At 40.3% G+C, this 15,170-nt stretch overlaps 1 protein-coding gene across 1 annotated transcript in view; it reads left to right on the top strand.

Annotated features, from left to right (window-relative positions):
• The window catches only part of gabra6b (gamma-aminobutyric acid type A receptor subunit alpha6b), a 28,462-nt gene extending 13,601 nt beyond the window's left edge, over positions 1 to 14,861 (top strand). The window contains exons 9-10 of the mRNA XM_023429337.2: positions 3,495 to 3,751; positions 10,465 to 14,861. Of these exons, the coding sequence (XP_023285105.1) occupies positions 3,495 to 3,751; positions 10,465 to 10,477 (270 nt within the window). The 3' untranslated portion in view covers positions 10,478 to 14,861. The remainder of the gene's footprint in view (positions 1 to 3,494; positions 3,752 to 10,464) is intronic.
• Positions 14,862 to 15,170: the final 309 nt, after the last annotated feature.

Below are 15,170 nucleotides of genomic sequence, written 5' to 3'. Positions count from 1 at the left end.
TGCAGCCTTTTTTCTCTCCGTCAAAAACCATTATAGCAACAGAGAGCAACTATAAATAAATAAATAAATGAGTAAATAAATAAACAAACGTTAAAACATTAATTTCCACCCATTAAGCAGCAACAGTTTGCATTTTAAAACAAATATCTTCTGCCTGATCGGAATAGTAAAAACCAATGTTTCATTTCCGTGTTTAGTCTTAAACATTACTTTCACCCCGGGTAAAAGTAATGGCTTTTCCTCTATGGTTCTGTCGAGGATCACTTCTCATTTATGTTGTCACCAGAATTTTTGAGAGCTTCATCACGTTTCCTTATAGTTCCCTCAAATCACAGTGGCTTATATTTTCATCAATTTATCAAGTTGGAATGTAAACGTAAAATGAAGTAAATAACTAGGAAGTGGGAGAGAAATGATTTGCAGTCAAAGTGTTTTTTTGTGTCATATTTAGATGTTGTAAAACATTTTATTAGCAGCTAATCAAGTTGTCCGTGTTTTCACTTGTCAGTTTTATTCCATCTTTCACTGCTTTATATTCCTGAAGAAGGTGATGAATGTGGACTATGGCACACCAACACAATATGATTCTGTGTTTAGTGTGTTTACCTCTAACCCCCTATATCCATTTTTATTTTCTCACATACATAAACCATAACAATGAAAACAGTATTATAGCAGTCATGTTGATAATACTTACTGCTGTGCTTAAAATACACTAACATAAAAAGCACATTTACGTACAGATGTACCAGCTCTTAACATTCATCCACAAGCGTATGTACACCCACTCAACACCCACAGAGCTGAACCTGCGTGCACTTACTCCCATGCCAGACATATTGCTGGTGCGCAGTGAGTATAACCTTATTTCACGCACACACATAAACACACACCCGCCGACCCCACCCCCCTCACCCGTTAATATTCGCACCCAGACAAACATCCATATATCCATCAGCTGTCAGCGCCCATCCTCCCAGAGTGTCAGAGTGGGCCTGTTGAAATCTAGAGCAGTGGATAAAGAGAAGAGGAGCTGATCCCTCTGGGATTTGACCAGGAAGAAGCCAAGCAAGCCTGTTGTCATTATCAAAAATAGCTCGTGTGTCGGATCAGCTGCACATACGTACAGGGCGCCGCGAACACATGATACGCAAGCAGACTGTATGCGACGCGCAACCGCAGCATGAGCCCTCATCTCAAAAAGAACCAGTGTAGTGGGTGTGGTAGGGAGTTTTGGACACCATTTACAACAGAAAACAAATAGACTTCTGAGACCAAATTCCTGTTTGACCAAAAATCCTCAATACTCAAACCAACCCTCGACCTCACAGATGAGCAGAGATACGGGAGGAAGCGTGGCGCCTCAGGTAGGGCAGATAGGGCTCATATTGTATTTCAGTGATGAGTGAACTTACTATCGGGATGGTCAGCTGTTAGATCACCTGGACTTACTCCCCCTCGCAGCCATTCCCCCTGTCATGGTACCAAAGGGTTTCACAAATCCTTATCTTAGGGTTTTTCTTTTTTGTTTTTTTCCCCTTACTCGACCTTTCATATCGCCCGAGTACATTTTTACCCTCGTCTCAAGAGTGAAATGCGGATATAAGATTGTTTTACTGAAGATTGTCATCCCTTAAAGAAATGTCTCTACCTCACTAATGAAGCCTGAAGAGAATTGAAGGATTTTTAAATTCTTTGATCGCAGTGCAGCTTTTTTTTTTTCTCTTTGCTTCTCTCTCTCTCTTTGTCAGACTCTGCACTTGGCAACTATCGCTTCCACACCACGGTGAAGGATGATCTTGTGTTTTAGGAACACTATGGATTACAGTTTTATGGTTTAACAGTAAAAGAAGAAAGATAATCTGTGTCGGGGAGTTTTACAATGTGTACCAAACAGAATGCCCTTTATCCGTAGACCTTGAGTTCAGATATGGAAAAACTCCTATACACAAAAATGTCCGATATGGATTTATTTTTCCTCTGTTATCTGTTTCCATGGTTTTGCTTCTGACGGCAGACCTTCAAAAAGAATTGGAACAATAAGGATGGTGCAACATAATCAAACCCACAGTGTTGAATGGTTGTACATCTCAGGATAGCTGCCATAGACCAACTAATGAGGTTGTTTTGGAGATGAGCGTCAAGGCACCGTCAAACTAATAAGACATTCAATATTTTAATGAACATTCTGCAATTGTGCATTCACTGTTGCATGAAACTGCAAAATCTTTCAAGTTTTGTGAAATTAATAACACGGGGGACTTCTAGTCTTGTTCTAGATTGGCCACCGTGCATTTTTGGAAGTGTTCCCCTCAGGATTGTAACAGTTTAACGGTTTCTCAACCTGTAGAGGAGCGTGTAATCCCGTAGCTTTACAAATCCAACCTTAATCTCACAAGATCAGTTTTAGCTCCAAGATTCTGGTTTGGAAAAAAAACAAAAAAAACATCCACTGTGTAGAGCAGAGTTGGACCGGTCAGTGAGATATATCTCCTTAAAACTCATGAGTTGACATTAAAACTCAAGACTGTAGTGAATGTTTTTTATGCATACGTATAGTTTATTTCTGAGTCAGGGTTTTGGTTTTCATTTGGTTCTAAAATATCATGTTGTTCAATGTGAAATCAGGTTAAAAACTTGTTATATATATGTCCCTATAAAGAATACAGTCCTGCAAGCATTAGGTTTCACAGAACATACTAAATATTTGATTATGTTTCTCTTTAATTGTTCATAATTCTCATCTCCTGACTGCAATATTATAAATCAATGGAGCCATCAAGAAGTGACTGTGTGTTCTATTTCTGCTGGTCCTTCTGGCGATAAGAGATTTTTAAACAATTTCTTTGGTTTAAAAAAAGGATCTCACTCTGTTTCAGTCCTCCTCTCTCACACTCTCTGACTCTACCTACAGGCAACATGCTGTACTTTGACCCATTTCCCAGATGTGCGCTCCCTTTCTCTCTTACACACACACACACACACACACACACACACACACACACACACACACACACACACACACACACACACTGTATCCGATTTACAAGTGCTGGAGCAGGGAGCATGTGCCGAGATCACACTGGTTTACTGAAAGTTGATGAGGCATAGCGATAACCATGTGTCGAAAGGGTGTGAGCCTCTTTTGTTTAATATGTGTTGTTTGCCTCTCACAACTTCATCAATCTTCATGAAATGGGTTGATTGAAATCAGATCAAATCAAATGCAAAACACCATTGATTTCCTTTGTTGATCTTAATTACTGTGGTGCTTATTGGTATTCTAGACGTAGTTTTCTGCAGACACACACACATACGCACACTCCCCGCATGCACTGATCAACCCGCAGCTGTGCAAATATGGGACTAACATCAGGGTACAACAGCACAGCACCGGTTTCATTATTAATACCCTCATATTACATCATGCAATATTCTCTTTAATGTGAATTTCCTCTCACAGTTTCTGTAATTTTCCTCTTTGCCTCTCCAAGGTGGATGCCAGTAGCGTGCTGAAGAAGAGGATGAACTCTGCTCCCCTGTTCGACCGCCCTGCCAAAACATTTCCCAACCCACCTGTCAATGCCCAAGCCTTCCTACAGCAGGGTTCAGCTGTGCCGGCCAACAACGTTCTGACTGGCACCAGCATCATCGACAAATACTCCCGCATTCTCTTCCCCCTCTCGTTTGGCGCCTTCAACCTGGTCTACTGGATCGTCTATCTCACCAAGGACACCATGGAGATGTCCAGGTGAACAGATGGCACGGTTGTTACAAATAATTCCAAGCATTTGTGTTGTTGTTGTACGTGGGGTACGGGGCGGTGTTTATTGCGTAACAAAGGGAGTGACGCTGGGACTATTTTTGTGCCGCTACCTCCTCACTGAATATAACTGGTTTTGGTTAAATCTTGCACATCTGTAGCCAGGCAACTGCAAAACATATGTACACGTCCTGCACTTGTGTGTAGGTTGGTTATATTATAATATGTAATATGAACTAGTTTAGGACAGTTTAGACATCGAGCAAATGGGTTGCTGCTGACCATTCTTTGGAATGAAACTTTGGCCACATTTCTCAACTCTTCAAACTCCTGAGTCTAATTTTTAACAGCAGTAAGTCTGGTAGTTTAAAAATGAATCTAAATGGTTTTTATTGGATTGTTTACATGTACATCTACCTCACTGTAAGTAAAGATGTCTAGCATGGATGAAAGCTGTCACCAAAATATGAATGCTGCAGTTGGTGTGAATTGTCCAAGGAGGGGTAGGGATGATGTAGCTTATCGGTGTACATATGGTATTGCGGTTTCTTCACTCGTACTTTGGGGCAGAAAAAGCCACATCACACACTGTATGTTAGACTGCACATTGAGTCTATAATAAATCATGTAATAATCCATATTTAAAGTCATACACCGCATGGTTCAGAGCCAATAAGGTAGGTAAAACATACATCTCACAGGTTGTACAGTACAGTTGTACTTGGTTTTGTTTATCAGCTCTTCTTTTGTGTGTTTATGTAAGTATGTATGTATATGTCTTGTGTCATGGGGGTTATTATGGGAATGTGCAATATATATCTATTGCCCTTATATGTTTTTTTTTTTTTACATGTGTGTTTGCAAGCCTGAGAGACCATATATTATTCAGCAGCCTCACAAAGCTCTTACACTTTCAGCTATAATTATTTACCATACGGTTTTTACAAATGTGTCAGCAGAGCTGAGGAGAGATCCCAGGCTTTATACAGTAGTTGAGTTATAGTTGCAAAAACAAGACCACCAGGCAACACTGGCAGGCTCTGTATTTGTCATTCAATGTTTTGCAATGTGTCTGGCACTCAAAAAGTGCCAACGGGCTGCAATACTCATAGCCTGTAGGTGTCTGTGCTTCCCATACACAGTGAACTATGTCCTAAATGATGGCAAGAAAATGCAGACTAAATTCGAGTGTGTATCTGAGTAGCACATTATAAAAATATGTGTTTTTTTGTTATCTGGGGGTTGATTGCCAGACATAGATTACAATAGTATACAGCCATGCGAGCTGTCTGTAAGACTGTCCCGAGGCACAGTGGTGCTTTGAGCTAAATGCTAACTGCTCTCAATAAAAATGTTAGCAGGTAAGAGGGGTTCCCATTTTAGAATTGTAGCAAGATAATATTTGTTAATCTGCACTAAACACTGAATTGCTGACACTGATATTTTTGCAGGTATTTGGGCATAAACCAAATTAGTGGCAATACATCCTATATTTATATTCAGACACTTCAGTCTGGACTAAAGCGGTTGATCGACTACGGAGACTTCCAAACTCTTTCTGGGTTTCCCCGGTTTGTCTGGGATTGCAGCTAGCAAATATTACTCTCATTGTTCGTCCTGGCAAAGGTCACCATGCTGATAACATTCTAATTCAGCACCTCCGGTATTTGGAGCAGGTTTTTATGAAAAACGTGTACAGACATAAAGAAGCTACACACGCTGTTTCAATGCGTCTTTAATTTATATATCATATTTTATGCTAATTAGGCTAACACTCAAAACTGTAGTGTTCCTGCATTTTCCTCAATTGTATTAATATTATTTTGAGGTTCACTTAAGTACTTATACAATTCTTAGATAGTGGATTAATAAAATAGTAACAAATCATCATCCTGCTTTCTGCATTACTAACCATAGCATTCTACTGAACTATTTCACTACAAAACATCTGTGATCTGGTGTATGATATTAATCAAAACACCTTTTATATAAAGAATGTCACATGAATCAGCAAACGAACAAGACAGCTCCTGTGGTTGTCAAGGTGAACCGTGAAGGCTAAGAGGGGCGTTAATGTCGTTTTCACGAGTGGTGTCTTTCAAATGCATTTGATCAACTGAGACATACACATGACTCACAGCTTCTATTAATAGCAGTCTTCATGGCATTGTTATTGCCAAAGCAATATGTCTGTCAACAGACGAAATCACGCTGTAGTGTTGTGATGACTTCAAGAGATATATGTCTCATATGTTACCTCTACAGATCCTTTAGGGTTTGACACTTTGACATGAAGTGTGTGTAAGTAAGTTTTTTTGTGCTTGATTTGTCACGACCATATGCACTCAACACATGCGTGTGCCTGGTTGTGCATTTACGTGCACGCAATCGATGTGCATCACCACTCCTGAGGCTTTTCAAACAGTGTGGGTTCAGCCTCCTTCATTCTCTGCCTTGTTCTTTCTCTAAAAAGGGAAACGCCCTGAGGCCCGAGCTGAGACAAGTCAGATGACATGACAGTGTTGGCAGGCGTCGGGATAGCTCTGTGTGACTAACCCTCTTAGTGACACTCTCTTAACTGTTTCTATTAATTGATAGGGACTGTAAGTGAGAAGCAGATCCTGACAAATGACACGTAGGAAAGCAGCAGTCGTGGCCTTAAGGTTCTGGGAATCAATGGGAATTAAAAATAAGGAGAAAAAAAACATGTCATATAGCATGCATGTGTGTTTCTGTGTGTGTTAATGTTCTCGTATGTGTGCAAAATACAGGGATGTATGACTGAGCAAGTGCAGTGAGTAGGGGGAGTGATGAAAGGAAAGAGGAGGTGATACCAAACACAGTGCCCCAGAGCTGATAACTGAAAATCCCAGAGGTGTTGGTCTCGGCCAGAGCAAAGAACAAGTACAACCACAGGTTGTCACTGTGATTGATCGCGGTCACATTTACCTTCGCCGTAAAAGTCAAGATGTCTATCATGGATGAAAGCTGTCCCCAAATACGGGCGTCACAGATGGTGTGGTAGAATTTACAGCTGAGTTCATTTTAACTCACAAAATGGCTATGAACCAACCAGCCTAACAATCCAACAGCTGCGTCTGTGCTTTTTGGCATAATGGGGTTATATATCAATATTAATATTTATATAATAAGTTGGATTTTTACTCGTCTTTGTTAAAAAAGATGTCGCTCGTTGATAAACTTGAGGACGCCAGGTGTACCACAAATAAAATGCCAACTTTTACAAACCAGATCACGGGATTACTGGTCAGTGATCAGAAGTTGTAACATGCTTTTGTATTGTTATCACGCTGTTGTATCGTTAATCTGATCCAGCATCAGTGCAACAAATGAATGATCTGTATGGATGAGGGAGTGGCATGAAGCTGGCGTAGGGCTTGCCTGTATTTGCCAGTTTTGAGGGAAAACAACCAAGATCTATTGCAATTAGATACAAGGTCTGCCCAACAGAGACACATATACAGCAAGTGACTACATGTAAACAAGAGTTAAGCCGACAGGAACGCACGTGTAATAGAGCTGAACTGTCTGTACAGAGGCACTGAAGGAACTGGCTCTGGTGAAAATGAAAGCATTTCTGCTCAGTGATATAGACCCATAACTGAAACATAATCCATTGTACAATGCTTCACACTTCCACGTTACATTTTATTACTATTTTTATACTTACACCACCGACGCTAGTGACCCCTTCATTCTGAGTTAGATCCACCTTAATCCAAATATCACAACCAGTAAATAAAAGCGTCCCGTCCTTTTCACTCCACAGAAAATAAATATACATCTCCAGTGGCCCTAACTGAAAACAGATAGCGGTATATGCGACAGACCCTTTTTCTTTCTTTGTAGCTTTGCTTTTTTTTATTACAGGAGGCCCTCCTGCAAAGATGAGCTGGACCAGAAGAAAAGAGTGTCTGTTTGTGTGTGTGTGTGAGGGTGCGTGCAGGTGGATTTGTGTATATGTGTGTGTGTGTGTGTCTACTTCTGTGAGGATACAGGCGTACAAGTGTATAAATGTGCCATGGCAGCAGTGCCTACCGACTGGAGGCTATTTTAATGAATAGCGCCATTCAGGGCGAGGCATGAAGGAAACAAATTTGCTGAAAACACTTCCTTCCATGAAGGGCCCCAGCTGGTTGGCTGACTGGTTGCCGGCTGGCTGGCTGGCAGGCTGACTGGTGTATGTGTGTTAGAGTAGGTGCAGCAGGCGATAAGCCTTGCTCCTCTTTATTGCCCATCAGAGTGCCACGCTTGAAAAACAACTTCCCCATTGTTGCTCATAAATCAAAACCACTAAATGCTGTTTCCAACTCCAATTCCTATTCTCAACTGTGGGGCCGTTGCTATAACTTTGGTGTAATGATCATTCAATTACAGGCCACTCAGTCAGGAAGCGAAGAAGACCGATATAAACAGCGATGCCCTATCTATCATATTTCTCTCCGCGGCCTCGTGGGAATTGCTACATCCGCCTTTGTCGCCTAGTTTGTGTGTGCCCACATGAATGCGTTTCTCACACATCTACCTGCGTTTGCATGTACACATTACATGTGTGTGCACGCTGAAGCGCGCACATGTGGACATTTACAGATGCCGTGCAAGACAAATCGTTTTCACACAAGAAAAGATCTCTGTCCCTGACTCTCTCCTCACATATACATGCTGTTTCTCTCTCCCTCACTATCCCTCACACTCGATTGCTTTCTCTATTTCTCACTTTATCTCAGTGTCACTCTCTCAGAAACACTCTCTCTGCTACCCCCTTTCCTGTCTCCACACTCCCCCTCCCCCACATCTCTCTCTCTCTCTCTCTTTCTCTCCCCCATGGTGAACTGCCTGTGCTCTGCCTCCACTTTCATGAGACAGGACAGCCCAACAGACTAAGCAGAGGACTGTTCCTCTACCTCATCTACTCAGCATTAATCATCCGGCCATATCGGGGCAAAGAGGAATCTTTTCTCTGCAGGAATGCACTGTCTATTAGTCTTCTTTACCCACTGTACGGATGCATGTTGGCCATCTGGTTACTTGGGCAAATACAGTTAATGTAGCAGGGCAGCCTCTTCAAAAGAGAAATGGTCCCGTCGCCGACAGGTCACGAGTTCAGCCTCTGCAAGAGCCAAAATGAGTCTGTCATTGAGTGCATGTCCTGTCAGTGTGCTCTAGAGCAAGGCACTCACTGGAGACAATTATGACCTATCACTTGCAAGTGTCTCAAATAAAAGTATTAGGGCCTGTCAACAGTAAAGACTGGCAGCACAGAAAGCCACAGAAATGACATGTTTCTGGTTGACTGGTAAGAGTTCTTTAAAAAATTTTCTAATGTTCTGCTTCACATTTTTTTAACATCAGTTCACAAGATAAATAAAACTGCAGGTAATGACATCAACAGTTCTTCATATTGTCTCATCAGCTTTCTCTTACAGCACAGCTACAGAATGAGATCTTGTATGAGATCTGGTCAGTAGTCATATATAAGCACTTTGTGTCATGGCATTCTCCTCCATATACTGTAGTGTATTTAATTATATCTATGTATTAATATCTATATGATTTTCATATATTTGCATTGTATTATTCCTTGTATGTAACAGCATCCAACTGAAATAGCTTTGGTTCAGCTACATCAGCTACATTGATTTCATATGAGCTATTGTTTTTCGGCCTACTGGGAAATTTTGTTTATGAGTCTGGAATCAGTTTAGAATGAACTGTCTATGAAGTGTTATGAATTAGTAATATCTTCTCATTGCACATAGACACAAGATATACAGTACACATTTGTATCAAAGCTGTTTTAAATGGCTCGTTTAAATCCAACAATTGAATTTGTACCAATGTAATCTATACAGTTCCCTGCTATGGTATTACAATGTTTTGACACTTATGACTGCATAAATCAATATACAATCTTTAGAATATGACCGGGGTGCATATTCCTCAGCTGAAACGTCCACGCAATCACACAGTCCAATCAGTCCACACTTTTGCATGCGTTGTAGATGTTGTTTTGATTTAGGGAATCTATTGAATTGCCCTTTAAAGCACATGGACACACACTGGCCCACTCTGTCCCCTAATGCCCACTCACCTACCCACCAACCGAAAACAGAAAAGAGAGAGAGAGCTGGCTTTTTTTTCCCTCTTTTTTTTTTTTTGGCCAGGAGCCATGTAAGTTCTCCGGCTGAAAATGGCTCTCAGTGCTGTCAAAAGTGTCTCCTGCTTTAACACATCAGGCGGAGGAGGTGGAGGTGTGAACTACCTGGCAGAGGTTCCCAGACAACTTTCACAAGGTCTTTGTGAACAACACTGGCAGCGAGGGAACGGATATGTTCTGATTTTAAATTCAGCCTGGAATGGATGCCAACCTTCACGGCAACACCGAGCAGGAGGTTTTACCGTTACATCATTACCAACGTTCATGTGTGCTGGTGCGCACACATGATGCGGACAGATGTGAAATGGAGTAGGGGTATGCGGGGGCGTCTGTATGCAGATATGTGTATGTTTGAATATGATAAAATATGATCCATAATTCCAAGAGAAAACCTTTATTTGCTCCAGGCAGTGTAACCGAGTGCCCCTCTTTCTCTCCCTGTCTCTCTCCTGAACACACATGATGTACGCAATTGCCATTTTTGACTAATTCCACCTTCCTTTCTCTCCCTTCTGTCTTACAGGGATGCCATCTAAACCAAGAGTGTGTCGTCCTGGGAATCACACACACACGCACACATACACATGCATACACTTGCATAGACACACACACACGCACGCACACACACACACACACACATATATACATACACAATTAATAGATGACAGACGCTTGCCAAGCACTCTTTTATGCCGCCTCAGTGCATTGTATTTCTTTTTAAGTACTCCCTTGGAAAGTGAGTCTTTTGAGAGCAGATGTACCAGCTCCTATTGCCAACTTGACCCCGGAGCTCACAGCCTGTGGGTACCAAGTCTCTGGAAACATTTCAAGCAGGTACTACATCTCTCTCTCTCTCTCTCTCTCTCTCTCTCTCTCTCTCTCTCTCATTTCTTTATTTCTCTTCCCCAATATTTAAAAAAAAAAAGTGACATGTTATGACACTTTTTTCAGTGTCCGTCCTGTGTCCCCATGCCTGAGTGGATGGGGAAATATATGAAAAGCTAAGCTAGCTAGGCTGCAGAACCAGAGGCAGAGCCATTACTTTGTTTCATGTATGTATTTCAGCGCGCCTTTTCACACACGAGAGCGAAATTTTCACGTGTGTTTGAAATGACCCCCCCCCCCATATTTATTTATGTCACTTGCGGGAATGGCTGTACCCGTTGCCCTGACTGGATCCAGTGTGACTGACTCGCAGGAACTCTCTCACTCCTAGTTCCTTTCCTTTCCACTCTTCATCTCTCTCCCCACAACACTCTATTTTTTGGTTCATTGGCTTAATTTCCCTCCGCTGATGGAGTACAGAGGATGTGAAGCAAAATCTTCAAAGGGTTTTTTTTTTTTTATGGTGTGTGTTCCACAGATACATTGGCCTGGTTGATTATTCAATGTCACATGCGTGTCACGTGATGGAGAAACGTGCACATGCAAATGTCAAAAAATAAATAAATAAAAAATACAGACACTAACATATGCACACGTTTTCTATGATTTACACAATGACAGGATTCTATGTCCTAGATTTCCTATAGACAAAGTGAACTCTGAAACATCAGTGCGTGATTCAATGACTAGTATCAAATAACTTGTTGCAGCTCAAAGCTTTCATCCATGACATTTTTAAGAAAAATCAGAGAAATCCACCGCACCTGCCTCCAGGAAGCCGTGTGATATGACCAAAATCTCTTTTCCAGATAAAGTTATTTCATATCTAGATAATAATATATATCATTATGTGGTACATTTTCTGTGATTCAATGAGTAAATAGTTTAGTCCTATTTCTTATTAGAGTTTGAATCATATACTCGACAAATAAAAGGTACTTCCTCAAATTCGTTTTTTTTTTTTTCTCCTTTTAGTTAGAACCAATAGAAATTTTTCAATTGAGCATGTTGTGATGGAAATCTTGTGAGCTGGTGGAAGTATGTTCAGGATGAAACCAGGATCCTCACATGGAACAAGATCATACGCATGTGAAGACTATTGGGTAAATCTTAACCTAACTCACGTTTTAGATCCCAGTTACCTCTGTCCCACTAAGAGAGACTAACTCACCATGAGACAGAGACAATGGCTGTTTGTTATTTCTACACCTTATCAGTACATTCACAGCTATTCTAGAAACAGATAGTGAACTACTGTCTAATAGTAAACCTGTGAATGACCTGTGTGCAGATATTCCCTGAATGAGAGAGTACAGACTAATTGAAAGAGAATAGACTTAATGAACGAAGTAAATTCGCTCACGTGTGTAACAAATTATAAATCACTAGAAAACACTTTTCAACTAAAGCTGCAAACAATATATTTAGTGCAGGAAAGAAAGAAAGAATACAGTCATCCCACTACTGCACACATACTAGCTAACTAGCTATCACCTCGTACAGTAAGGTCTTCAGGCATCCTGGCATCAACCTGTCTCTCCCCAGAGAAGATTTAGGCCTTTATATGCTAACATTGCTATCATTCTCTTTTTTATTGTTTCTATTTATCGTAGTCGTTCTAATTGAAGTTAATGAATTTCTACACTGGTGGCAAATTATTTCTTGAGATGACAGCTCTGGCTTCTGGTTTTCATAAAAAAAAATAAAAAAAAATCTGCAAAAAATAGAAAGCTAAACCTATCATCATCAATTATACGAAATGCCAAAACATATTCATTAATAATCCACTTGGGCGGATTTGCATACGATTATGCACTGTTTCCAATTAAGTAGAGAGGGTGACATGTTAAAGCCATGTGGTGTCTAAATATAAGCTGATGTGTGTTTGCCTCCTCATGGCATCCATCATCCATGAGGATGCTCTTATTAAAGGTGTCTCTTATTAACACAGGCACCTTTTGAAATGAAAAGCCTGCACAATGTGCCAAGAGATTATAGTCGTCTTGAAAACTGTACACTCCCTCTGGTTGTTGAGTTGATATTTGATTTTGATGAAAATTGTCACACAAACTGTGAGAAAAAAAAACTGTAAAACTGGTGTAAAGTGCTATGTTCTTATTCAGTCTTGCACATACTGAGAGCCCCAAACATAGAAGGTACTTAACAAGAAGTAACCTTGTTTCCTATTTAATATTAATAATGTGTTATAATTTCTTTTTAATTCCACCTTGGAAGGAAGCTCTTAATTTGTTGTAATTATGTGTACCTCTTATGAGCACTCTGATTTGTGAACAGACCAGCATGGTAGAGCTCAGTTCAATAATATTGATATAGTAAATCAATAATGCATGATAAAAAATGTTCATCTTAAACAGTTTTTTTTTTTCAAGAGTAAAAATATGCAATAAAATTAATAAAATGCAATATAGACTCTGGTTGCACCCCACAAGGTTGGGACCCATTTCTTAAAACCATATGAAGCTGCGAAAGCTTTCATGAACTGGTTGCAAACAAGAAACACGTAACGCCAGACAAGAACCTCAGTATTGGACAATTCTGTAAAAACTCGGATCACATCCGGTGCCAAGGATTTTAAATTATCGCTTTCTACAATATCGGTGCATGGCAGCTATGGTGTAACTAAGGTCAGGGTTAGGTCACTTAGGGGAAAATCATAACGTGCTAGGTTTGGACACACAACTGTGTACTTTGCTCAGCTGAAACAATGTGTAACTGTGGCCTATTGTTGTCAATTATGGACTGCAAAGGATTTATTCATTTTAAGGCCTGTTGTTGCATGTTTTTTTTGTTTTTTTTTCATGTGTACACCAGAGGACTAACAGAACAGTGGTGTCAGACTGTATGAACTGTCTCTGTATCCTCCCTCTTTCTCTACTTCATCCATCACCCTCGTCTCCTCTGTCTTTGAGGCAGAGGCTGAAGAGACAGGGCATCTCAGTCCTTATTGCCCTGCGTGTCGGCCTTTATTGTGGGGGAGGGGGTAAACAAAAAAAAAAAAAACCTGACTGCCAGTGAACTCAGACTGCTACAGAACTGCTGGCTCAACCCCAGTGGAGCCTCGGAACACTGACAACCTCCCACCTCCAGCAGTGACTGAGTGTGTTTCTGCAGGATAAACTTCTGTCGAATAGTCAAACAAACAGGAATAAGCTGCGGTGAGGGGCTGTGTATGTAAGTGCGTGTGTGAATGTGTATGTGTGTGTGCATTTTTTTTTTTTTTTTTTTATATGACTGAGCTCATTTGCTTTTATCAGTGACCCGATTGATCTGCCCTCTGACCCCAGCCTAGCTGCTCGGCTCCATCGCACCACCGGGAGAACCGCACTTGCATGACCCTCCGACCCTTTATGTGCTTGTTAGGGTTGTCGAATGTAGAAGGTTGTGAACTCCATAGAATATAGAATTCTATTGCTATGGTGACTGCGGCCATAAACTGCCCTTTAGTCATTTCATTTCATTCCACAGGCATGGGCTTTATTGATTCTTTCATTTAGCCAGTGTTAATCCTTTTTTTTTTTTTTTTTCATTTGGACATTATCTTTTGCCTGTCTTTTGTGGACACAATTTAGAAGACAATGAATGCTTCACATTGTTATTTTATGTGTATATTTTGTGAATATGATTAAGTATTTCTGTGGGTTGCTATTTGTATTCCAACTGTACGACCCCGCTCGATGATCAGCTGCATTGCATTAACCATTTGTACTGGTCTGAATGACAAACCACACCTTTTTTTTTTTTTTCTTTTGTATTTTAGCAGCTTAGTTTGATTCCTCCACATTTGCTCCTTGTACACATTGCTCTCCATTAGTTTTTACTGTCACAAGGATGGCCTGTTTTTATTGCAAGAGAAAACAATATTTGCATATTCAGGTATTTTGTCCCCTGTTAATAAATTGACTCCTACTCACTCCTACTACTTTTCCCACAGGACTGTATATTACAATGTTCAATAAAGCCAGATTCTGTATATATATATATACATATATATATATATATATACATATATATGTATATATTTCTCTCTTCCAGGTCTCTTTGTATAAAACCACCACTGTGCAGTGAGAGATACTGTCTCTTAAAGTAACATTTGAGGCTCTGCTTTATGTGGGATTTTGAAAATACGATCTGTGATAAGCAAGATTGTGATAATGCAAAATCTCTGAAGGCCTTATTACCAGGGCTTTCATTTTGTTATAATTGCCACTATTTCTGTTTTATGACATATATGGATAAAAAGAAAATAATTATTGCAGTCTGTCTACATAAAGCCAGACTACAAAACCAGTTTGATTTGTTACTTTTAACCACACAGAATGATCA

This window comes from Seriola lalandi, unplaced genomic scaffold, assembly GCF_002814215.2.
Source record: "Seriola lalandi dorsalis isolate HSWRI2012SDOR001 ecotype SW California unplaced genomic scaffold, Sedor1 jcf7180002054893, whole genome shotgun sequence".
Taxonomy (NCBI): domain Eukaryota; kingdom Metazoa; phylum Chordata; class Actinopteri; order Carangiformes; family Carangidae; genus Seriola; species Seriola lalandi.
This window is presented reverse-complemented; position numbering and strand designations above follow the sequence as displayed.